This window comes from Halichoeres trimaculatus, unplaced genomic scaffold (assembly GCF_033239565.1).
Source record: "Halichoeres trimaculatus isolate MK-OKI-2021-1 unplaced genomic scaffold, fHalTri1.1 fHalTri1_scaffold_4, whole genome shotgun sequence".
In the NCBI taxonomy this organism is placed as follows: Eukaryota; Metazoa; Chordata; class Actinopteri; order Labriformes; family Labridae; genus Halichoeres; species Halichoeres trimaculatus.
Window position 1 is genome coordinate 33,501,608 of NW_027437182.1, and position 26,880 is coordinate 33,528,487.

The following is a 26,880-nucleotide window of genomic DNA, read 5'->3' on the forward strand; positions in this document are numbered from 1 at the left end:
ATAAGAACATAGAGATACAGATGCATCCGTCTCAGCTTTTTGTGTTAGAATGCCGCTTCCTCATAGGATGAACCAAATCTAGTTAAATACGTGCTTTTTTTAAAAAAAGGACACAGTGCCGCCTATCGTAGCAGACTGAGACGTTCTCGTCCTGAAGTCTGCTTCACTTTTCTGCATGTGTACAAACCACTGCGTGCATGTAAACATACGGAGTGTGAAGTTCTTTAATTGTTGTTCCATTCATCAGGGAATTCCTTTGCAAATTTTTAACCCTCTCTGTCTCTCCGTGTTTGCTGGGAAAAGTTCCTCCAGTTGCTGCAGATGTTCTCCGTCTGTGGGTTGTAGCTCTGCAGCTGCATCATGTAACTCCTTCATTTTTCCTGCAAGAGCTACAGGTTATTTGAGCTCTTTTTGAAAACCCTTACCGTTGCATGATTTGTGAACCAAAAGTTTTCAGAGTTAGTCTTTAGACTGAGCTGATTCATGTAGCTTGGGCTTCTTTAAGCTTCTGGAACAAGATTTAGACCTTTGCATGATAAATAGTTTTCACAGAAAATTCTAAATTCTGCATGAAGGAATAAAAAAATGTGCAACTTCAAAGTAAGTGTTTCTGACTGATACAGACATATGAGAAAGACCTGTTCGAAGCTTTCCACCTAACAGTCTGCATCATAATGAACAAACCCTTACCCTGAGACAGAATCAATAAAAGACAGAAGACACAGACACCTTGGCATGCATGTTAATGGTGACTGTGAGTGTGTGTGTGTGTGTGTGTGTTTTTATCATTGAGGCATGTGAGTGTGGGGAAGTGGGGAAAAGGTGAGAGGACGAGGAGTTGGTAACCTTGGTAGAATGTCTTGGAAACATCACATGTATGAGTAACCGTGAAGCTGTGCAGGACGAGCTGCTGCTGTTTATCTTAACGCAGCGGAGCGTGTAAAACAGCCTGAGACTGACATGTCATTCAGTCCTCCACGCCCTTCACACAGCAGTATCCCATATTATGGCTAATGTGCAGCACGTGATTGTTGTGCATTGCAGTTGAAGGTGGAATGAGAGGAATTTCCTGCAGCCTGCTTTACATTCCCATGCAGGCAGAGACGTAAAGACGGGCTGATTTCCATGCACAGTGCGCACCTTGTTTTGCAAAACGCACCGGTTTCTGTTCAGTCCATGAATGCAGAACAGGGTGGTGCATTTCTCTGAGTGTAAATGCTGGATTACTGTCACAATAGGAGCTGTGAGTTGCTTGTTTGGTGCCTTGTGAGAATGGCGGGCTAAAGGTGGTGTGAGAATGAGAGGCTGTGGGTTTACTGAATTCCTATCCGGTGAGCAGAGCATTGGTTTCTGTCTAGACAAAGCTCAGTTGTCGGGGAGACACAGGCAGATCCAGGACTGCCCCGGGCTCCAGGAAGTATTGGTGGGAGAGAGTGGGCTCCTTTTTTTCCCTCCTGCTCACTTTTCCCTCCTTGGGGGATTTCAGCAAACGCAGTTAACTGCTGAGAGCGTGGCTTTTTGTTGGTGGTGGGAGTTTTTCTCCCATGATCGGGTGGAGACAGCCTGATGGTTCTGTGCAGAGATATCAGGGGCATAAAAATCTCATTGCTTTCATGTCTCCCACTCAGCAGGAAATAGCAGCCAGGCCCACCTTGCACAAAAACTATTCACAGGAATTGATTCAGACAATGCAAGTGCCTAAAAAATGAGGGGACTTTTTACGAGACACCAAACTACAAAAGCACTTCTCTGGCTCTGTGTTTCAGGGAGCTGCTCTGTATAGCTCCATTGTCTTGAGTGACTGTGTACAGCAAGATAAGGCAAAGACAGGCGGCGTGACGGCTCCCACAGCGCCGGATCAGGGAGCAGACAGGGCTGACTAAGGGCTCATTAACTCTTACTCTCAGCTGTGCCCTGAGGCGTCCTTCCTGGAGCCGTGCGCGACGTTCCACTGGAGCCCAGACAGTCGCTTGTCTCCGGGAGATTTGTAGTGATGACAGCCGAGTTATAAGGTGTTTCCAATATGTAAGTGATGAAAGTACAGTCTGGAAAAGACAGAGTTTACAGCACAGACTCCAAAGCTGAAAAGTCCTGCGTGCTAAGCTGAAGATCTAGGTACAAAAAGTACAAAAATGGAGCCTTTCACTATGAATACTATTCTAATCAAGTATCAGCTGATAGTAGGAGGTATTTTATCATCACTTTGATCATTTTTTCTAAGAACAAAAGCTGCTTTCAACTTAATTACAATTTCTTTCAAAAGGCTACTTTTGGACAGTGCATAGGTGACGTATAAAGCTAAAGCTCTATTCAATCTGCAGAAACTCAACCACTCTTACAGCTGATGTCTTTAAATGAATGGATTTATCATGATGTGAAAATGTGAGAGTTAAAAAACACATTAGAGGGCACAGGATTAGATTAAAGTTATAAAATGGAGCCAAAAAAGACAAAATAGGGTGCATAAAAATACTTCAGAATGTAGAATGAAAATATTTGGGGTTAGAAATGTTGTTTGAGGTCTAAATAGTCTGAATATGAAAAACTATCCTGTTTAAAACTAGATCCTGATCCTGCCATAAAAACATCCTGACATATTTTCTCCACATCGCCCCCTAATGGAGAACATGTTCCTTGGTCAGAAGCAGAGTTTGCTGATGTTTACTCAACACGTAATACTGCAGAAAACTGACCACTGATCATCTGTTATCAAGAGACACCTGAGGGACAGGTGAGTTTTGATTTCATCAGTCTGCAGTTCGACTTGTGTTCAGTCCAGTGAGCCGCAAGACCGAGAAGTTCCTATACTTCCCACTCAATTGATAAGTCTCTCTTCATTCATGTTGGGCTGTAAAACCTCAAACCTGTTGACTCCTGGTCTGGCTCTGCTCATCATGTCCGTTTATGGTCTGAGTAAAGATAAATAGGAACTGATTTTGACGCGGTTTGTTGTATTTTGGAAGTCAGTGGGTGTTTTTAGGTAGTTTCTGGTCACAACTTCCTGCCCTGCTCGATCATCCCTACGCTGAATTTATGCGTCACAGCGCTGCCTCTGGCAAAAATAGGAAGGTTGTGTACTACCTGTGACATGACGGACCAGCCTCACAGATGGATCCAGTGTAAGTTGATACGTTGACCTATCTGTTGCTGTGACGGGGCCAAGATGGACTGCAGACTAGGGGTGCACCGATCACAATTTTCTGGCTGATCACCGATCTTTTAAAGCCTGACCTGCCGATGCTGATTTGGGCCGATACTGATTTTAATTTTTTTTATTTTATAACTGACAGAATATACCTTAAATGTTCCAATCTTGTTTCATTGAAAATAGTTGAACAATACCTGTGAAGCAATACATTTTTTATGTTCTAGCTTTAACAACCAATAAAGTGTCCTGAGTTTTAGGTCTCAGAGCAAGAAGCAACAATGTCTGGCTGTCAGACCTTCCCGGGGGTATGTAAGATCAGTTTCATATGTAAGGATGGGCTGATCACTTATCTCTGATCATCAATCACAGATCTCCCAAAATTAAGGAAATTGGCACTGATCGGCCTGACCGTGTTTGTGTTTCCACAGCCAACCATGCCCTTCTTGATAGGCGGCGTGTAAGCTGCATGCCACGAGCCGCGTCAGCTACGTAATAGTGTGATGGCATAGCAGTGCAACACAGTGTACCCTGCTAAAAAATCCAATGAGGAAGAAAAGCACAACTCAGCAAACTGAGAGCAATGACGTAAGACATCCAGCAGTTTGTCTTCTTTGTGATTGGCATGTGGCTCTTTGCTACAAGTGCTGTTCTTTATTACCGCTGTCACATGGGAGGTGACGATACTTTCGACCAATCAACAGACTGCAATGTTTCTAGCTCCACCTTCTGGGGTTGGATCCGTATGTCTGGGACCCAAACAGAAAGGTACTGACAGGTGGGTCTGTAGGGGTTAGTTATTTGGGAACCTGTCCCAGTTTAGTGAAAGGAAACGCCACAAAATGTTTGCTGTACCGAGAAGAACCAAACTGAACCGCGAATTGGAAACAGGGCTTTAGTGGCTGTTTTTTTTTTTTTTAGAAAACACTAAATTAAATAGTTAACAAGCAGAGCACTCAAATGTTACTTTCACAGTCCAGAGCTGCTGGCCCATACTGACCCTTTTAAAACATCAGATGTGACCGTCTTTGAAACAAGTTTAGAAGCTCCTGCAGGGGAATAAGGGAAATCAACTGCCATTACAAAGAGAAAAGACAAAAAGTACAAACACAGCAAGCTGATGAGAATAAAAGTGGCATCTCTGTTTGAGACGAGATTTCCAGGAGAAGACCAAAGTCTCCAAGTTTCAGTTCAAGAAATTATCTGGGAGGTTGTTGTCACAACTCGACTGAGAAGTTTAAAGTTAGGAAAGCATCCATCTATCCATTTTCTATAGTGCTTATTTTAGTGGTACACCCTGGACTGTTGGTCAGTGAATCGCAGGGCAGGTAGGAAGGTGCTCAGAAAACCATCAAATGGAGCATTACCGTTTTAACACTGAACTACAGAGTCTGCAGGAAACTGATGTTGATGTTTTGCAGAACACCGACAGTCTTTAGCTCCATGCAGGTTAACATCCACATGCCAGTGTCTGTTATACACAGCTTTAGCCTATGCACAACTTTATCTCCATTTAATAGAGCTGGATAACTGCACTGTACCAAAAGATGGCATCTGTCATCAGGGCTTTCTACATCCAGGCAGTGGAGCTTTATGGCTTTATAGTTGTAACTATTTAGTGGAGCTCCTGGTGCTGATAATCCCACCACTATCCACCACTGGGAGCAGGTTATCATCAGTTAGCTACAGCAGCCACTGTGGACTTCTTTATTTGTTAACCACAAAGTCTGCTGCTGTGTTGCAAAGCATATTTTTATCTCAATCTTTCAATAAAACCCCATCTGGAAACCAGAAAAAAACAAGTTAGTAAAGGTCAAAAAGCAAACCTATGTCTTGAAGATGTTTTCCATTGGACCGACAGAACAACAAAGCCATGAAAAATATTCTCGCCACACAGCTGCTCTCACAGCTCTTTTCATTTTCACACTTGTTCAAAGAGAGCGTTCAACGTGCAACAGGTTTGCATGCAAACTCCCTCCCACACTCATCTGTATGACAGCATGTCTTTATTAATAGAAGCAGCTGCTGGCACAATACATCTGGCCCTCCAGATCCAGCTCCAGACACGGTGGAGCATTTCCTTTGTGTCAGCTTTTCATTTTTCCTCTCCGTCTGTCAAATCAAAGGCCACATCTCCCTGAGCCAAATCTGCAGTTTTTTTGGAGAACAATCAAAGCGGAGGAGGGAGGAAACTCTGCACACATGCATGATGATGTGGAGTAAAACAGAGCAACACCTGCTTTCAGGGCTCTTTTTTTTTATCTGTTTTTCTTCCATTCACTCACAAGCACATGAAAGAAAAGTCATCCCAACTTCAAAGAGCGAGCTCTAATCCAGGACTGTTATTCACTGCTCCTCTCTGCAGGGTGTGTACGAAGTGCTGGAGATGAACTTATTTCTCAGGGAATCAGGAGCACGTTAGTCAACGCTTTGAACTTTTTAAACTGACTGTGACTGTCTGCAGGTTGTGAGACTGGACACACTCACACGTTCACACACACAGTGAGGGGAATCTGTTTTTCTGCACATGGGGCCCAGGTGGGATGACAGAAACCGGAGTGAGAATCTGACTCGTCCCACAGCTGACCTCACCCTGGGCGAAGTTGCTGCTGCAGCTCTCAGGTGAGAGCAGTCTGACTCAGAGCCTTAGCGTCCTCTTAGTCTGCAGCAGAAACATTAACACCTCGTGTTTCTTTCATGTCGGCTCACTTCACTCAATCAGATCTTCAAACAGTCGTAATGATGCCTTTGAATCTGTCGCCCTTAAAGCTCGTACTTGATGTTCCTCCTCTGATTGGAATCTGAAAACATTAGTCATGCAGTTTGTCTCCAGCAGAAAGTGACGCCCGCTGTTGTTTTTTTCTCTTTGGGAGGCCTCTGTCTATCTCCCCTGCACGCCTGACTGGACGGTCTGGCTCTCAGATAGCATCAGGCTGTCTGAGATTAGCGCTCATGAGGGCGCAGTTAAACTTGTAAAAGCTCTGGACTCCTGTCTCTGTGCCTCTGCTCCACACAATGCCAAACAGCGATTGTCAGAGTGGCACAATACTGATAGCCTGTCTACATTGTCACCATGCCTCTCAAATGTGGCCTAAGCCCCAGAGCTTATTGTCGAGGCGGCCACAGATCCTGCTGCAGGAGCGGACGGTTGGAGGCTGACCGTGTTGTTGCCAGGCAGTTTAGCGCTGTAACTGACAGATAATGGAGCCGCTCAGCGTCCTGTGGACCAACATATTTGGACCTGGACAGCTGATAAGTAATCAATCTGTCTGCAGAGCTGAGCCGGACTTCTGCTCACAGACTCTGACTAACACCTCTGTTATCTGGGAGAAATGTACCTTGATTTGTTTGTGGTGTTCTTCACTGCTCTATAAATCTGATGAGCACAAAGAGGCAGTGAGTGAGGAGATAAGTAGGATATGATTCATAGTAACATGACACAATGATGGCTTTGTATGTTCACGTTTGTTCAGGTCTGTCTTGAAACACGACTCTCTGTTCCCTGACGGGTCTGATGTTAAACTTTATATGAGTCCTCTGCAGACTCAGTCAGGTCAGTCCTGACTAGTGCAGTTTTGCACACTTTTTAAAAGATGTTTAACTCAGACCTGCTCTCAGGTGGTGTCTGAAATCACTTTGTCATTCCTCTGTTTTCTTCCTACCAGGTGTACTGTGACACTGACATCTTTTCAAGTGTTTTTGTCTTATTTGAAGTAAAAACTGTCTTATTACACTTGATATGAGCCACATTCAACTTATCAGTCTTGAAAAATTTCTTGTTTCAAGTTGTTCAAAGACAAAAACTACGTCTGAATTGCTTGTAACAAGTTAAAAAAAAATCTTCCAATGGAATAAGAAAAATGTACTCAAAAAATTGCTTGAAACTAGAATAACGTCTTTATACAAGTAACTTTTCTCTTGTTCCATTGACACATTTTTGAGGACTAGTCAGGTAAATGTGGCTCATGTTAAAGGGATAGTTCAGTTTTTTTGAAGTGGGGTTGTATGAGCTCTATGTGACCACTAAGGACATTAGATACAGTAGAGTGTCCGTGGATGTTTCCTCTGTATTCCTTTCAGTCGCCATCTGTAGCAGCTCTTCTTCTGTGTGCTCCGGTTCATACAGGTATCCTTTTGGTTCCAAAGTGAATGTAACTTTATTGTCGCTGTCATATTCACTCATTTTGAATTTTCTACGCTGCCTCACAATCCTTAGAGTACAAAAAAAAGAATTACGATACTTGATCAAACTTACATGAGGCTACGACCAGCGCCCAAAGCAGAGCTTGTTTACATTCCCTACAGCTGAAAGAAGGAGGGGGGACGGAGCGCACTAGCGCTGCGCGGAAGGATACATGACCAGTTAGTTAGGTCTGGATAAATGTTTATATTTCCGAAGACTTAATGCACTCAAAAAATATTATAGAGGAGACAACTTTCTACTGTATATAATGTCCTAAGTGGTCACATAGAGCTCATACAACCCCACTTCAAAAAAACTGAACTATCCCTTTAAGTCTAAAAAGACATTTTCTAATGAAAATAAGACAAAATCACTTGATAAGATTTTAGTTTTTTGCAGTGTGAGATCCATGTAGAGGGCAACTGAACACGTTAAAAAACACACTTCTTTCATATCCTGTTGCCTTCTTGGACACATGACATCATTGCTGTTGCACAAAAACTTTGCATCTGCATACACACTACAAATTATCATCATCATAAGAACTTAACTTTTCTGTTTCTTTCTGACTCTTATTCAAAGAACCTTTTTAATAGTTTAAGTGCCAGCTTCACTTATCAGTCTGTCACCACAATGCAAGACTGTCCATACATTTTAACTAGTGTCCCAACATGGCAGGATGCAATAAGTTTGCTGTATAGGGGACAACAGCACCAAAAAATGACCAGTCCTGTATTCAGTGATTTTACGATGAGTAGTACTTGATTTCAAACATTTGCGACGTCACTCATTAGTTTCTGAAGTGTTCGGAAGATAACGGTCACAGGATTATGGTTTCAGTTAATCTAGAAACCATCAGATGAGGTCATAGATTGGCAGCTTAACAAGAAGCTTCTCAACTTGTGCTGAACTCTGATTGACTCACATGAGTTGATCAAAACCTGCTTCTACAGTTGTTAAAAATATGAGGTATGGAGATCAGGACTACCTTTTGTACCAGGCTGTGAAGTGATTTTTCTGCTTTAAATGGACATTTAGTATAAGCTGTAACAGTTTTTTGGGGGGAGTTTTGCTGCCTGCCTCAAATGAACACTGGGGCATTTTCTTTCAGCCTCAACAGCATCCTCATTTTTCAACACTAGGCATTGGTGCTTGGTCTTTACATAGTAATCTTATCTACCAAACCAATCCAATAAAAAAGAACTGGGTTGCAGTTCATTAAAGGCACTGTGAGGACTGTCTATTTGGTGTTGATTGCAGTGACATTTTTGGTCATTCTGGGCTAAAGACTTGCTAAGGCTTGCGTTTGTTTTGGAGGGCTGACATTTTTTTTTACACTACTTTTTCTTTATCCAAGACAACTTTTCCCAGGATGCATAGCAGCAAGGAAATGTATTTATTTGTGTGTCCACTGTTTAAAGTCCCATCAAAAGAAATGGTTCCTCATTGAGAGACAAAAAAGTGACCTGCAGTCTATTGAAACACAACCCACATAGTTGATTCCAGTTGAAGTGCTGCCCCTGACAAGGCAAAGATCCCATCATGGTTTGAGATTTCAGGGTGGCGAACCCTCTGGCTCTTGTGTAGAAATCATGTTACATGCCTCAGTGATCATCAATTAAAATAATTGATGTCAAAATTATTTCAGGTGATGAGTAACATCCATAAAATTGCTTCAAAGCTCAAACCAGGTGACAGCATGTTTAATGTTTTGCATATTTAAACTGGGCTTTGGCATGTTTACACCTACACCTAATTCTGCAGATGAAACACTTTGATATTCCACATTTTACTCTGGAAACCTCTTGGCACTGACACCTGAAGAAACCACTGAGCTGCGTGTGTGAACAGGATGAGTTTTGTAACTTGTTTCATTGAACCTTCACACAATGCGGCTTTGATGTGGTAAATTTCAGTCATTTGTAAGTAAGTTATCAACCTATTTGTTCAGGCATCAGATCTAAGCACTGGGTAAAGTTACACTTCATACCACAGGGCAGAACGTACCGTCATAAACTCTGCAGAGTCTCTCTGCTGGCACTGTGGCAGCCCACCTGTGTAAAGCCCCACAGCCACATCAAAGAAAAGCCCACTGCTGTATGACTTCAAATGTACTTTCATCAATGCTTTCAGTGTGCCACATGTTTACATTCAGCACACTGAAGTACACACGCTGAAAGCAGACAGGCACGCCACAGCTGAAGGCATCGCCGACATTCTTTTGGCTCGGAGGATTTTAAAGGCTCAGTCCACTTACAGAGAAAAACACACTCAGTGACACGCCAGTGACAAATTTCCCTGCCTGTTTGTGTTTGCTTTCCTGGAACGAGGACTCTCTTTACTCGTGCTTGAGTGTTTGCATGAGGTCTTGGTTCTAAATAAAACTCTGCTGCATTAGCTTATAAATAATGTGTGTGTTTTCCTTTTGCAGCATTGGACTTTGCATATAAGAGTGAACTGCAGATTTGATCTAACACGGTAGAAGAGACTTTCACTTTCTGAGCACTAAAGCAATAAATCAAACCCTGAAGAGCATGTGAGTGCCTGACCTTTGAACACAGCCTGACAACAGTTCCCCTGTGATCCAGTCTCTTTGTCAGGCTAAGCTACTACTACTACGTACTACTTACTGGCTCCAGCTGCACATTTAGGGATGAGTTATGACGAAAGGGTTGCAGCTGCTGAAAGCACCGTGGACATCACTCTGTCCTTCCCCTGAAATCTGATTCACAAAGCATAACTTTAAATGCTGATGATGTTTCAGGGAATAGCATTCACATTCCTGTGGAATTTACACTTCTTATGACTCTTAATGTGAGAAGAAGCTTGAAGCACATCCGCTCTTTGCTTAACACAGAGCCTTGTTCTCTTGTTGGCCTGTATCATGGACGGATAAAATTTGGTTAGTGGGTAGTCATGGGATATACACTCACCGGCCACTTTATTAGGAACACCTGTTCAACTGCTGGTTAACACACATTTCTAATCAGCCAATCACATTGCAGCAACTCAATGCATTTAGGCATGTAGACATGGTCAAGACGATCTGCTGCTGTTCAAACTGAGCATCAGAACAGGGAAGAAAGGTGATTTAGGGACTTTGAACGTGACTTGGTTGTTGGTGCCAGACGGGCTGGTCTGAGTATTTCAGAAACTGCTGATCTACTGGGATTTTAACCCACAAACATCTCCAGGGTTTACAGAGAATGGTCCCAAAAAGAGAAAAGAAAATATCCAGTGAGCAGCAGTTCTGTGGGCCAAAATGTCTTGTTGATGCCAGAGGTCAGAGGAGAATGGACAGACTGGTTGGAGCTGATAGAAAGACAACAGGAACTCAAATAACCACTGGTTACAACCGAGGTCTGCAGAAGAGCATCTCTGAACACACAACACATCCAACCTTGAGGCAGATGGGCTACAGCAGCAGAAGACCACACCGGGTGACCCTCCTGTCAGCTAAGAACAGGAAACTGAGGCTACAATTCACACAGCAACACCAAAACTGGACAATGGAAGATTGGAAAAACGTTTCCTGGTCTGATGTGTCTGGATTTCTGCTCCACATTCAGATGGTAGGGTCAGAATTTGGCATCGACAACATGAAAGCATGGATCCATCCTGCCTTGTATCAACGGTTCAGGCTGCTGCTGGTGGTGTAATGGTGAGGGAGATATTTTCTTGGCTCACTTTGGGCCCCTTAGTACCAACTGAGCCTGGTTTAAAGTCCACAGCCTACCTGAGTATTGTTGCTGACCATGTCCATCCCTTTATGAGCACAGTGTACCCATCTTCTGATGGCTACTTCCAGCAGGATAACGCTCCATGTCATAAAGCTGGAATCATCTCAGACTGGTTTCTTCAACATGACAATGAGTTCACTGTACTCAAATGGCCTCCACAGTCCCCAGATCTCAATCCAATAGAGCACCTTTGGGACGTGGTGAAACAGGAGATTCTCATCATGGATGTTCAGCCGACAAATCTGCAGCAACTGTGTGATGCCAATAGCAAGGTGTACCTAATAAAGTGGCTGGTAAGTGTAGAGCCACTACAAGGTGTACATCAGGCAAGGGTCTTGTCTAGGGCTGGGTATTTCAAGCAAAAGAACTACTCTGTATTCAATTTTAACTATTCAAAGATTACTTGAAGATATCCATCTTTGTCAAAGCGCTGTTGTGCTCTGCACGTCGATCATCTAATTTACTTTTTTGGGTGACGAAGCCGAACACTGGCTGTTGATCTGCGGACAGTGCCGCACTTTCCTCTGCATGCCTCGCTCTCACATGGCTGCGAATAGCTGTTGATGACTTGTGATATACTAGACTAACCTTGCAGAGTTTGTACTGTACCTCCTGCTCATTTATTTTTTCGAAGGAGTTCCCGCACTTCCCAATCCATATTTGAACGTCTCCTCTTTATTGTTTTGGCTGTAAATCCTCCAGCCTGTTAGCTTCTGGTCTGGATCTGTTCATTACGTCAGTTTGTTGTCGTGGTCAAGTTCAGTGCAATCTGGTTTGGACACGGTTTGTTTTATTTTGAAAGTCATTGGGTATTTTGCCTCCTAACCCCACATTTTCTCAGGAAGAGGCTGCAGGATTGGTTCGAACCACTTGAGGGTTAGTCTTATGGGGGACGTTAACTAACCACTAGCGCACACCAGCACCAAAAAGACCCCACTGATTTTGTTGATTTCAAGGGTTGTTCTTTCTGGATGGGGTTAATGTCTTTACCCCATGTAAGGGAGTTTTGTTTTGTTGGGGTCTTGTTCTTGAATGAGGGAAAATAGATTGTGGATTGGTGCTTTGTCAGCTCTTGTGGTAAAGCAGGAGCTGAGCTGGAGGGCAAAGCTCTCTGTTTACCTGTTGATCTACGTTCCAACCCTCACCTTTGGTCATGATCTCTGGGCTCTACCTGAAAGAATGAGGTCAGCTGATACAAGCAGCAGAAATCAATCTGGGCTCAGCCTTAGAGACAGGGTCAGGGGCTCGGACATCAGGAGGGAGCTCACCTTTGGTTGAGGTTGTTCTGATTAGGATGCTTCCTGGTCTCCCACCTTTGGAGGTGTTTCAGGTGCAGCCAACTTGAAGGAGACCCCAGGGCAAACCCAGAGCTAGTTAGAGAGATGTTATATCCCGTCTAGCCTGGGAGCACTTTTGGATCCTCCAGGAAGGGTCAGGGAATGTTGCTAGGAGAAAAGGATTCTTGGTTGACCTGCTTGGACTGCTGCCCCATGACCTCATCTTGGATAAGGGGATAAAAATGGATCAATCTCTCAGTTTATCTTGTAACAACACGACCCTTCTCGAGTTGGTGTTACAAACACTCAAGGGGGGAAACTTTCAGGAAGCCTAGAAACCCTGTCAAAAAGCACATTTTAGTTGTCAAATATAAAAATAATTAATAAACAAAACCAATGAACTCCTGATAGAGGGTATTTAAATACTGAAAAGTTTACCATTTAATCAAAATAAATAGAAAGGTCTCCTGCACTCCCGGCGCGTAATGACAATCTAACATAAATATCTTCCTGAATAATGCCCCAAACCTCAGTCTTTTCTAATCAAAACTAATATGAAAATCCCAACCTCCCCAAAATTAACCCGCTTGTCCTTCTTGAGTCCGATCAAATTGTCTTTTGCACAGTTTTTGTCCTCGTTGCCCACAACGGAAAACGCTGTCAATCCTCAAATTTAAAAAAAAGAAAGGTAATCCGCACAGAAAAAAAAAACCAAACCCTAAAATTTGTGATCGATCAACCACCCAAAAATTGGTATACCAGGAAAAGTGCCAAAAGAAAAATGATCTCACCACCCACATTAATGTAAATCTACACAGGTCATTCTGCTTGTAGCGCACACTCCTGGTCCCTAGGAGAGAAAATCAACTGGGATCCGATGGGATGTTGGATCGGTACCTTCAAGTAACCACCCTCCGTTTTGTTTATTTTAAGTTTATTGCCCCTTTTTCTGGACAGCTTGTTACTTTTTCTTGTATTTTTTTTTCAGGCTCTTACTACTGGCACGCCTGTTCCATTGTCTTTTTTCCCTTGCGATCCTCCTCTCCGCCCTTTCCCTGACGCCACATCCTCTTTTTATAATTTCATCCTTATTTTCATTTTTTACTCATAAACAAACTCAGACATAATGCCAACAGGTACCCCAACCTATGTTTACATTTTTCTTACAGGCATTTCTTTTTTATCACACTGTAGAAACCGACCCTTCATTTCGCTGATTAATTTTATTTTCACATTTAGTTAAATTTTCCTTTTTGGTGGCACTTTCACAATCTCAATCAAACTAGTTCCAAATCGTAGAGGTTATCTCAAGATACTTTCCAGGTACATTAAAGGTCTAGACTGGTTCATTTTAATAAAAAAAATATTTTTAAGTGTGAAATCATCTTAATCCACCATGAGTACAGACCTTTGCAGCACTTAGCAAGTTAAAATGGCGAAGAAAGGCTTCCCTTAACAGGCAGAAACCTCAGAGAGAACCAGACCCATGTAAGACAGACATCCAATGAGACTGTGTTGGGGTTAGAGACAGAAGAAAGGATGGATTGATCATGTGAACACCTTCTAGAAGTTGTCTGGAGCAGTTTGTGTCTCATTGCAATGGATTCTCCTCTGCATGTTGAGGCCATCCTCCCTCAGCCTGCCTTCTCTGAGCTCTGTGGTCGACACGTGTTCAAAGTTAAACAAAATGTCCTAATCCTGAATCACTACCGCTCATAGTTTCAGTTTCTTCGTAGTGAATGGTGACCTAAAGTTTCTCTTGCCTGGTGCTTTACCTTGGATTACTGGACATGATCCAGTATGAAAATATCCAAGTTGTTTTCACCAGCTGAATTAGCATGCTAACCGTTTTAGCCACATTGTTTACCAATGTGGTGCGAACAGAAGCTAATGGTTTCCCCTCACCTATAGTCTGGGGTGTCAACAAAAGAAGCTAAACTCTCTGAACTGTTTTCTGTGGATTGATTCCATTTAACAGGATTATCCTGCCTCTGGTGTAGGGCTGACTGATTTTGGAAAATAATGTAATTGTGTTTTTTTTTTTACCAATAATGTGACTGTGATTTAGCATGTGCAACCTTTATCTTCTGCATTATTTTAACACGACAAAAAGAAACTATCAACAATTCTTTCCTGATGAAATGTAATGAACTGATGCATGAATTATTATGAATTACATATCTTAATTTAACTACTAAAATCGCAGCAGAATATTGGCTGATTAATTTAACTTGGCCCTGTAGACGTGTAATATTTTTTGCTGGAAAAACAGCACATTGACATTTGTTGGTTTTACAAGGGAGAGTGAATAAAAGTTACTATATACCCTCCAGGTCTGTGTACATGAAGCTTTTTTCCCTGTCTTTTTATTTTATTATTATTTTTTTAATTGCAGCCTTTGCGGGTTTAAAATTGCTTTACATTAACTTGCGATGTCGGTTTTAATTCAGTAAATTGTTAAGCCCAACTCTGGTGTTGCTTGTGAAAGTTAATAACCGTCACCAAAGGGTTTGGACCAATCAGAATCAAGCATCTCAAGCAGCCAGAAGACCAGTAAGAAAACTGGGTAGTGAGGATAGATAAGAGGCTTGAAGGGGAGTAGAGGGTAAACTCTTTGTCCGGTTTATGGGAGTCCTGAACTGATTAGAGGTGGTTCCAGTTTGGTTATCTTTGGTACAACTTCCTCTCTGGAGCCAGCAGGTCATTCCTGTCTCACAGTGCCTTTCAAAATGTCTTCTTATGAACTGGGGTGGAGCCAGTTATGGTAGTAATAACTGTGAAACAATGTCAAACCATCAGGGAGGAGGCGGAAAATCCTGAGCCTTAAGCATGGACATTCTTTGTCACCATCTCAGTCATATTTCCAATCCTCATGTCTTCTGAGAATGTGCTTGCTGACTCAGTGATGCAGTCATGGTTAGATTTGATCATCTATGTGTTCCTTTTTAAAAAAAATCCCTCTTAAACTTCTTTTTTGTTACGTTGCCCTTTTGCACACAGACATGGTCGTATTATCCCTCTTCACATCTTAATCTCAGGAGGTATGCCGATGACTGCACTCTGTTCTGTTCTGGGCTAAATTTAGTGCAGCTTTGTGAGGATCATAGCAACAAGAGGCATGGCACTAGTAACAGAAATACAGTGAACACACACACACAGCTGGGTGTTTCGTGTGTTAACAGTAAAAATATTCCTGCTCATGCTGCTGCAGTATTATGTCTGCAGATGCTGCGTCAGTGCAGCGGGTCAGTGTGACGAAAATGAAATATTACGTAATTAAGTGTTTTGGACAAATGTATGACGGGAAAATGTTTTTAATTAATGACCAAGAAAGTGTTCCTAACATGTTTTCTCCTGCATTAGACATCTGGTGTCGCCAAATGTAGAAAAATAGATCCATAAAACAGATAAATGCAAGAACAGAACTTTATTATGTATCTTCTGCACGTCATGACCCAGACACCAGGGGCCTAAAAGGGAAAAAAAACATTCTTATGAGCTAGTTTGTGGAACATGACAATAGGCCTGTCACGATAATCAATAAATCAATTAACCGAACGATAAATAAAAACGTAAGTTTGCCAGCCTTGATAAACTGACATGTGCATGCATGTTTGTTTTCCTCCTCTCTTTCCACCAAAGAGGCTGAATGAGAAGATGGCTCACTACGTCTATCTTTCCTAACATCGGGGTGCATAGGTTCTATAGTGGATTAAGCGGATTTATAGCGGAGTGAGCATCTGTCAAAAATGCAATCTTTGGGGTGAAGACGGGGCTGCTCACGTGTACACACGGGGAGAGCTGAAGCGAGCGTCCTGAGGGGTACGGAGGAAACACACGCTAATATGAGTGATGGCTCGAAAGATACGGTTCTTAAGCCGCCTGCCACAGTCCCAGTGTGGGAATATTTTGTTTTTATCAGAATGAACAAAGTGTGAGCTCATGAACACCAACAAGGTGATATGTTGCATTTGTTTGAAAATAGTGGTGACGAAGAAGAAGAAGAAGGGGAGGTGCAGCGGAGCCTTGTTCTTTGACAATCCGCTCTTACTGAGGCTTTTGGTCGGCAAGGTAAATAGAAATAAAAGCGCCAAATGGTGGGCGCTCAAAGACAGCTACATTGCCAAAGAAATGCAGCCCTTCAATACGGTTGAAAGCCAGAAATGTTAAAAATGTTTGACAGACAGTACGGATTGACAGGGAAAAAGGACATGTTACAAACAATTCAGGAACTGTATAAACCCCCTTTTATTTAGGCTATAGTTTTTATTGTTGTTTTTTTTTGGGAGTTTCGGTTTTTCTTTAGAGACAGGGTCTATGTTTTATTGTTTTTGATTAGTATTAATTATTTTCATTGACATGTATTTTTTTCTAAAAGAGAGTCCATTTCTTTTTCATTATTTTTTTTTATCTTTCTTGTTTGTTAAATTTATCATATTTTTTGTTTAATTAATTTTATTTAAAAGATCCTGACCTTTTAATTACACTTAAATTCCCCTCAGAAATTAAAGTTTCTTGCTTTTGATATGGTGTACTAACTTTATTATCCCATTTATCATAATTACATCAATGAAAAATGGAAAAAAAATCAAAACAATATTGACAATAATATCGTTTAACGGCAATAATATTTTGGAAAATTATCGTCCAGCAAAATTTGTAATTGTGACAGGCCAAGCTGACAAGGATAAAACTGTACTTTTCGGGGAGTTCATCTGTAGATGAGAGTAACCGAAAAGTCTGATGCTGAGGAGGTCCATTAAAATAAAAATAGTCAGTAAGAATGTTATAACTCCTCAGGGTTTCAATAAAACTGTCCACCACACGGCCTGAAACAGAGGTTCACTTTAAACCCAGCACAGTTGAAGACCAGGACCTCACTGGATCAGACAGCTCCCTGAGAAGAGCAGCACAGCAGAGTCTGTGTGAGTGTGTGTGTGTGTGCCCACACTCAACCACAGCCGGGGCAGAAACCAATCCTGATGATGAAGTGTGTTCTCTAAACCCGTTCACCTCTGCTGGACTGACTTCTGCAGCTGGCGTGCCACATCTGGCACCTGTGGGCTGAGGGAAAGAGTCTCTGCTGTCCCCGCTTCAAGAGTGGAATACGCTGTGGCAGCGCTTTTTCTGTGGGTCAATGTTTCGAGTTATCTGAGGAGTTCAGAGCGAAGCTGCATCATGATATTTGAAAAGCCAGCTGTCTGATGAGTGCAAAAGGCTTTTCTTGCACTGCAATTTAATTCAAGCTTTGTTTTCAGACTGAATGCAACACTCAGAGGATGAATGAACATTTTCCTGAGCAGCACATCTTTAAAACTGTGCTTTTGTGCTGTTACCTACAAGAATAAAGTGGTGTGTGTACTACCCCTTTTCAACCACAGATGCAACAATGATGCAGCCTTGTTAACGTCATTTACAGCTTATTATGACTCTCCTGCCTCCTTTCAAACACATGGAGCTCTATAGTAGCTGCTGGCGTCACAAAGCGTCTCTGCATACCTTCAACCTGAAGACCACCCTCCCTCTGACGCAGCCCTCTCTTTTTCCTGAGTCCATTCTTCCCTGACTGGTGCAGCTGAGCACTTAAACACTACCAAACCCCAGCTGAGTGCGAAGTTTCCTGTGACAATGAGAGCAGAGGTCAACAAGGAGAAAAGGGAAATCTAAAAACAGAACTTGCACGAGACAGAAAAAAACAGTGCACATGCTGTTTTTAATTCATGCTTTCTGTAAGTGAAGTGCTGCAGCCCCTTTGCAGCTTCTCCCTTTAGAGGGTAACTGGGGATACTGCTTCCTGTGGAGGAAGCGGAAGGGAGTGGGCGAGGGGATTAAAGGGATGCATGGTCCTGTCTCCGTCTGTAGTCGGATCTGTAGTCCATGTTTCATCTCCCTTCCGTTTCAGCGTGTCCCCCTCCTCTGTAATATCCTGCACCAAAGCACAGAGCAAACATTTACCAGACCACATGTCAGAGATTATTTCTGTCAATCCCACGGGGTTACTTTGTTGAAGGAACAAGAGCTGCCTGTTATCATTGCAGAACAATTGTTGGGTACACAGAATTCTGATTAGTTGCTTAACAGCGTTCTGTGTTCTTCTTTAACTCCACTACACTGCGTCCTTATTTCATTAAGAGTTACTCCTTCTTCCTGATTCCTCTAAAAGGTTGTGTTTGTGCTCTGATCAAGCTGAGACTGTGCAGTATTTCCCCTGAAGTGGCTCAGGCAGTGATGTAATGTGGCGGTAAGAGCAAACCATTGTGTTCTGGAAGTGAGAATTGTGAAAGAGGAGTCCGTTAGGTTGGGCCACAGCTTTTACGCACAATGAGCCAATTCCAGGCCAGGTCAACTGTCACTGCCGGGAAGTTGCGAAGCTGTGCACATCATTGTCATTAGTGCAGAGCCGCCCCGGCTGCATCACTTATTACAGTTTCTGCAACATTGTGCAAAGCTGCTCATTCATAAACTTGGAGCTGAAGTTGTGCAGCTCTGAATGTGCTTCCTGAGACGTGTGCTGGAAGCGTGTCTCCAGGGATTGCATTGAGACTGTTTTTTTTTAAATTTCTTGCAGATCTCAGCTTGGGTTTACCAAAAGCTCAGCAGTTCTTGTAATTTTCCAGTATGGTCACCCTCTGATCTGAGCAGCTGGAATGGGAAATGTCACATTTCTGCACAAAAACAGGAGAAAACTTTTGCACAAGCATACATGTCAAGTCAAATGTTTGTTTTCTCAAGACTTTGGGCTCTAATTTGGTGGCGTAGCGCAGGGGGTGCAAGCCTGGCGCACCCTGCGCAGTATTAATTTTGTGCGGCGCACCACCGTGTGCTGCTAATTTGACAATTTGGTAGACCGTCTGTGCAGACATGGGTGTGACGGCGCGCCAGGGGGAGTTGACGGCGCACCAGGGGGAGGTGTCTGCAGATTCATGTTGCCGCATTGACAATTACATGCCATAAAAAGTGCGCTGAAAGCTCGCCAGCTCCAACCTGGTCTATCCTCGGTGCAAAGTGGAGTGCACCCTCCGCAGCTGTAATTTGGTGGCAGGCGCACATGTGCGCACATGTCATCAAAGCCTCAGAGGCAGGTTTCCAGAGTGTCAGGCACATTTTAATGCAGTAAACAATCACAGCAATCACTATTTAATGTAACTGTCTGAACCAGCATATACATTTATATCTATATTAACTGTCCCGTCACATCTGATGTCAGATTAAAGCCGTTTGTCATAATGGAAAGTTAACCTGACGGCAGCTGGAAGTTTGATGCACATCTTACAATTAAACAATAAACAGCCTTAACATCTGATACTGAGTATATATCTGGCTTCTCTCATTTCATTTAATTCAAAGAAAAGAGGGAGAGAAAAGAGGAAGAAAAAAGAGACAAAATAAATGTATGTCACTAAGGATTTACCCGTGATTTCCCATATTTCTCTGTTTTAGTCTTTATTTTTAACGTGATCTAAAAAGTTGGAGTACATTATTGTAAGGAGGATGAGGTGGAGACACAGTATATCACCAAAGGTTCTTCTATTTGGCGATGACAAACCAGGAGTGCAGGTGGATCAAAAGTATTCTGAATGGATAAGCCAGCTGTGTAACTGTCTCTTCATTTTGTACTCCTATTAATGACAAAGGAACAGATTACATCTGTCCCGGGAGCTGGCCCACAAGGTGACACTCTTCGTGTCCTCCGATGCGCCCCGCTGTCCATTCTCCTGCTGCAGGGACAGCGGCTCTGACAGTCTCCGCTATCGGGTCTTTCCAGCACACTTTCCGCGGTGCAGGGGATCAGTCAGACCAATCAGACGCTGCGCCTCGGCCGCAGCGCATTTAAAGGCAAGGAGAGGCGCCCATTTGATCGGTGACAACAGCACCCGGCTGTGTTATACCCACTCACGGCTTTTCTCCTCCTTCACTGCCATTTGCGCGGAGGGGGGCGTTCCGAACATTTGCATGCTGATAAAGCTGACACAGGCTTTAACCACTCCTGTGCATAACCTTACTCTGACATGTGGTGCATTAAAGGATGTCCAGAGGTCAGACTTCCTACGGTAACATCTTGTTAAAGAGAATCATTGAATCGATTCATTTCACCCCAGCTTTGTTGCTTTTCTTTGTGTAACTGCATCTCCTGATCATTTGATGGATGTTCAATAGTCTTTATTTTTTTATTTCAGGTGTGAGCACAGCTGTCCAGGGACTGCCATGTCATCCAAAATGCAGAGCTCCAGCAGCATAGCTCTGGCCAGGCGGACAGTGCAGCAGCTGAGAATAGAAGCCAGCATCGAGAGGATAAAGGTGCCTTTATATTTACAGTCACTCAAAGCTACTAATCGTGCCCCATGTGACCCCTTCTATCCAGGCCTGACTCACAAAGCACATTTCGTGAATCATATTAAGTCAAAACAGCCAACAAAATTTAGAGTTGATTCATGACAGATATGATAGAAACAGCCTGGAATGAGTCAGGAGGAAGCCTGGTCTAGTTAAAGAAAAAAAAAAGATAAATTAAAAAAACTCCATTATGTGTCCCAAATGTTCTGGGATTAAGCAACCAACAGCCTCAGACTGAGGTAACCCCATTGTTTTGATAATGATTGTAAAAATATTTACACATCTACTAGTACCAATTCAAGGACCCAGACACATGACTCAAAAGTTGCAACAACAAATAAAAAGTCTTTATTCAAAACCTTTTGGCAAAAAAAAAAATACTCTTTATAAATAATAAATAAATTTGATTCAAGACTCTGGAACCACAGTCGAGATGACCAGCAGCGCCATTGTATAGGGGGTAAAGGTGATGAGGACCCACAGCCCTCTAGGGCCCACACACAGCCCCCAGTAGCTTCTATGACAAAATTATTATACATACACTGAAAAAATATATATTCATACGAATGAATCTGAATTAAAACAAAGCCACAAGGCATACAATTTTCTAATCCTAATAATTTCAATAACCACCTTTGCCCCTTCTTAAAAATGGTTTGGTCCACACCAAGATTTGTTCTTCCTCAGCGAAAGTAAGTGAGCGTAAGTAACTCCAGCAGAGCTTGGATGGCCCCCAAAAAATACAAGTCTGGACACTAAAAAAGAGTTGATAAGGAGTCCAGGACTGGCCGCGCCACACCGTGGACAAGTCAGTTCAATAAAAAAAAAGTGGCCAGTTCCTAATTATTACTAAATCGTTACTACTATTTCAGAGGCTACTACAGTAACTGTGTGTTTCACCCATATTGTCAGACAGTGCTCCAGTATGCGCCCACTCAGAGGCTGCATTGAACTGTATTATGATGCATTCAGGTTCTGCTCAGTAATTATGAGCATCCGACGAAGGTCAGTTACATTACCACGATGTGTTCAATGCGGTGTTGTAAATGTGTTATTAGTTGGACATTTGAGTAGACTCAATACAAAAAAAATGAATGTTCAAAGTTTTGTTGTTGTTTGTTTGTTTTCATAGCAGCATAAAACAACAACAACATAATAGCTGACAGCAACAAAGAAAAAAGACTATTTAGAATTTTGGACAGTTAACACAGATTTTTGAATTGTTTAAAAATGTTTTTTGTCTGGGAAAGTGAACCTGTCCACTTAGAGCTATGGTACTAAGAAGCCCATTTGGATTTTTTCCATGAATAGGTTGGTTCTGCATCAGATTTTCCATGAAACATAATATTTAATGTTTATTTAATGTAATATACACAATGGAAAAATAAACCTATATGCGCTGCTGCTCCAGAATCAGCAGTGGCTGCTTTGCCTGAATTTGACCCCACAGACGCTCCCCCCCAGCAGTCCAATGATGCTGGTGTGTGACTTAGACACTAGTTGCCTATTTTGGTTTATTAGTGGATTTATTTTCCTTATTTCAGTCTGGACCCCTTTAACTTTTCCTGACATGCTGGAGCCATTCTGAAAGCCCTGTCCTCTGCAATCTGCAATGTCAATGTGGTGCTCCTCTAATGTCTTCAGTATCATCTCTGATATTTCATGGCCAGTCTTGCCACTGAATTCTTCAAACTGCAAGAATCATTCAGTTACATCCCACTGATCATTCTCCTTCTGAACAACATATCTCAACAGGATTACATTCTGTTCCTTGTGGGAGATATCAGGAGTCGCATCACATATTACTGAGTAATAAATTGCACACCGTCAAGAACACTGAAAAACAGGAAAATTGAAGTTTGTAATGAATTGGGCAAAGGGGCCCAGACCAATTCTCTTTCAGGGGGCCCAGAATTCCTAGCAACTGCCCTGATGACCAGACCAACAGGCACAAGAAACAGGTCGATTATACATGCTGTAATGGGGCACAGGATGGGGACAATGAGGGTGGGGACATCAATCACAAAGGCAGAAACATATTAAGACAGGAAGTTAAGTTTTTCTGAAAAAGGAGCAAAGACTTTTCTTCAAAAACCAGAACCAAAAAATGTGAAGTAACATAAAGAATGAGACATGTCTGAACACTTATAAACTCTGCTGTACAGTCACCACCACTCAGGAGCAGGCTGTTAATGTCACCCTAACTGCAGGGCGCTGTAAGCCATGCCCACTATTTACTATGAGCCTGCCTTGAGTAGAAAGGGGCTTATTTTCTCTAAATGAATGCAAAATATTTCATTTAATGTATGCTAACAACACCAGCATGCAGTGATGCTATTTGCTCTGCGGTGCTGTTTGTGGAACGCTCAATCCACAGTGCGTGCTTTGTGAATTTGATCTTTTTGGCTCACTTGCAGTGCGAGCGCAGCAAATGCAAAAACCTTTCATTCCTTTTGTGAGTCTAGCTCTGAGTGTCTTCATTTACCACATGTATGTTGAGGAACATGACTGATTGGACTGATCTCTCCACAGGTGTCCAAGGCCTCATCAGACCTGATGCGTTACTGTGGAGAACACGCCAAGTACGACCCCCTGCTCATGGGTGTCCCTGCTTCAGAAAACCCTTTCAAAGACAAGAAGCCCTGCACTGTTCTGTAGGAGAGCAAACAAACTCTTTCTGCTCTTATTGTTTATTTTATTTGACTAAAAGCTGACCCCAGCCAGGTTTCCCACTTTACTTTTACAGATATTTAAGAAATGTGTTACACTTTGCCTTGGATAGAAGTGAACACCAAAGATAAGGCAGAAAAATTAAGCCCTAGCAGAAATTAACAGAAGTTTGATTCCCTGAAATGTTATCTGACCCAAACTAGAAAGAACTCTGTGATTAAAGCAGGGCTGTTTCTCCTCTGTTTGTCATATTAGCATTCAAAGCTCTCTTAATCATCCAGGCCTTAAGCCTTCACACCAAACATTCATCAAGCTTTCTTCAGGAGACACTGCTGACATTTAGATGCTCCTCACAAGAAGCACTAAAATTACAAAAAAAAGAGACAAAACAAAAAAGACAAAAAGGAAAAACAAAGGTTGATGTCTGTGACCACTGATGCAGATTTGATCTCATCAGAAATGATTCTCTTTAGAAATTGTCTTTTACATTTGTCCAAACGCTCTCGTAGCACAGACAGAGCAACCGTAGTCAATTAAGTTATTTTGTTGTCTTTGTGACACTAGCTGTTCAGTTTTGTTTGTAATCTAATTTGATTTTCATTTTAAGGGTTTGATTAACAGTCATATATTTGATTTAGTGTTGGACCAAACTATTGGGATGAGCTGAGCCTAAGCAGCACTCTCTTGAGATGAAAGATAAAGCCAATGCATAACTGTGAAAAACTGCAAGGATAGAGTTGAAGCCAAGGAGTCCTCATTAGAAACCAAGTTTAACATGTTTACAGCCTGGTAAAAATGATGGTTATAGTCTTTATACCTCCTTTTTGTATTTTTAAAAAAATATTATTAGTCCATTTTGTCTAAAACAGACAATTTTGCAATATTTAGCGTACATGCAAAGGGCCATGTCTAATCAGCGATGGCCCTTTAAATATATGTTAGATATAAGTGCTGTTTCATACATCAGCCAAAGTTTGCATTTCAGATATTGCAACCACCTCCTTTGGGCTTCATAAGGCCTCTTAATGAACCAATGGGTAACATCACTGAGTTGACATCACTACATAAAAACACCACACAGTCTTTGTTTGACCCCCAGTTTTGGCTCACTGTTACTTTTCCCCAGCTAGTTAAATCCTCCTTAAATGACCAACTCTGGATTTTTTACATTCATGGAATCAAATGGTTGCATAAAAAAATGATCACATGGTCTAGCTCAAGCAGCAACATCCAGCTGCAAGAAATGAAGCCATCACAGAAGTGCTGAAAACTGCAGTTTGTCGAGTGTCTGCTTGAGGCTGGCTCTAGAAATACTGGAAAACACAAACACACCAATTCAAAAAACGGATATTTACAGCATAGAGAATCTTTTTACAGCCTGGTAGAAAAAGTGACTACTGCCTGAATCCTTTGTATTTGAAAATACTAAGATAATGAGTTTCTCCAATCAGAGGCTCAGCTTATTGTTCCGGCGGACCGGCACCCTGTAGCTACTCGGGAGGAAGCTCAAAGCCCGCCTCTTTACCTTTCACTACCTCAACAGAAGATAGGTTGAGTCTAGCATTTCCAATACGACTACTGACGACAATAGGCTTTAAAACTCCCCATTAGAAATAGATGGGTGATGTCATAGAGACTACGTCCACATTTGATAAAGTGTATGAATCTATTATGAATTACACTGACTATTAGGCATGGCCCTCAACATTTATTTGTATCGAGAGATTTTGATGATGGCATATTCATTGCTGTCAAAAAAGACCACTCTGTGCCATTTTATACAATTGACATGTTGAAGTCCCTGTCACCTTTATATCATCTCGTTCTGTTTTTACTTCCTGTTTACTCTACATGACTGTTATTTTCTTGAGTTTGATGTTTTTATCATGTTTCCAGCTGCTTTGAGCTTTTTATCATCTAAGTGTCAGACTGTTTGTGTGTAGATGAGACTTATGGTGTGTTGGTGCTTGTGCAAAACATTAGCAACTAATTTTGCAACTTTAACCGTGCAGGGCCTTAACAGCGAAGTGATGGAGCTTCAACCTTCGACTACTCTAAGTCACAGAAGTGCTGTTGTTTACTAATACTGTGAATTAAAAAGCCTTTACGTGAGGGATGAGTCTTTCTGTTGGTGATTAACTTTGAGTGGCATCACATTTTAAACAGACTCATGTTTAGTGACCGTTCAAATTTACAGATAGGTGATGTAGGGGTGTCCATGGACCACATCCTGTGCTTGTGTATGTGTTCAATGTCCTCTGTAGTAACGTGTTCAGTCAAGCCTGAATGTTAAACTTCTGTCTTAAAATATGGATTAAATTTTTGACTTAAAACTGACTGTTATTGGTTTATTTCATTTATAACTACTTATACTTTTATTATTATTCTATAATTATACTTATTATTATTATTATTATTATTATTATTATTATTATTATTATTATTATACTTACTATTATTATTATTTTTATTATTGTTGTATATAAACTTCTGTTTTTGTTATAAAAGTTCCAGGCTGGGGCTGCTGTTGATTTAAGATACAGCTCATAGTGTTCTGTTTTCATCTGTTCTCGATCTGTAAAAATGATGACATAAAATGTAAGTAGTCCTCGAACTCTAACTTATAAATACAAAAACCATGTCATTAAGAGGAGATCTTGACTTCATAGTCAAATCAATACTTTCACAGTTTATACACCGCCTGGCCAAAAGAAAAGGTCACGCAGTGTAATATTTTATTGGACCACCTATAGTTTTGATTACTGCACACATTCTCTGTGGCATTGTTTTGATTAGCTTAGTCACAAGATTTATTTCCAGCTAGTGTTGCATTAATTTTTCACCAAGATCTTGCATTTATGATGGCAAAGCCTTCTCCAGCACATTCCAAAGACTCTCAATGGGGTTAAGGTCTGGACTCTGTAGAGGCCAATCCATGTGTGAAAATGATGTCTCATGCTCCCTGAACCACTCACAATTTATGCTGATGAATTCTGGCATTGTCATTTTAGAATATGGCCATGCCATCAGGGAAAAAAAACATCCATTTATGGAATAACCTGATCATTCAGTATATTCAGGTAGTCAGCTGACCTCATTCTTTGAGCACGTACTGTTGCTGAACCTAGACCTGACCAACTGCAGCAACCCCAGATCATAGTACTGCCCCCACAGGCTTGGACAGTAGGCACTAGGCATGATGGGTGATCACTTCATCTGCCTCTCTTCTTACCCTGATGGCCCATCACTCTGGAACAGGGTCAGTCTAGGGCTCTACCATCATCAACGCCAGATCTTGGTGAAAAATTAATGCAACACTGGATGGAAGTAAATCTTGTGACACTGCAGAAGCTTATCCAAACAATGCCACAGCGAATGCCACAGCGAATGCCACAGCAAATGCATGTCGTAATCAAAGCTAAAGGCGATCCAACAACATATTAGAGTGTGCAATTTTTATTTGTTTATCTATTTATTTTTTTCTGGCACCTTTTTTTGGCTGGGCACTGTATTTTCCTTGGAGCAATCATG

General features: G+C 41.9%; 1 protein-coding gene across 3 annotated transcripts in view; it reads left to right on the top strand.

The window, feature by feature from the left end:
• gng12b (guanine nucleotide binding protein (G protein), gamma 12b) overlaps positions 1 to 25,655 on the top strand; it is a 54,858-nt gene extending 29,203 nt beyond the window's left edge. For all 3 annotated transcript variants that reach the window (XM_074668174.1, XM_074668175.1, XM_074668176.1), the window contains 2 exons: positions 20,523 to 20,643; positions 23,212 to 25,655. In XM_074668174.1, the coding sequence (XP_074524275.1) occupies positions 20,551 to 20,643; positions 23,212 to 23,337 (219 nt within the window). In that variant the 5' untranslated portion in view covers positions 20,523 to 20,550 and the 3' untranslated portion in view covers positions 23,338 to 25,655. The remainder of the gene's footprint in view (positions 1 to 20,522; positions 20,644 to 23,211) is intronic.
• Positions 25,656 to 26,880: the final 1,225 nt, after the last annotated feature.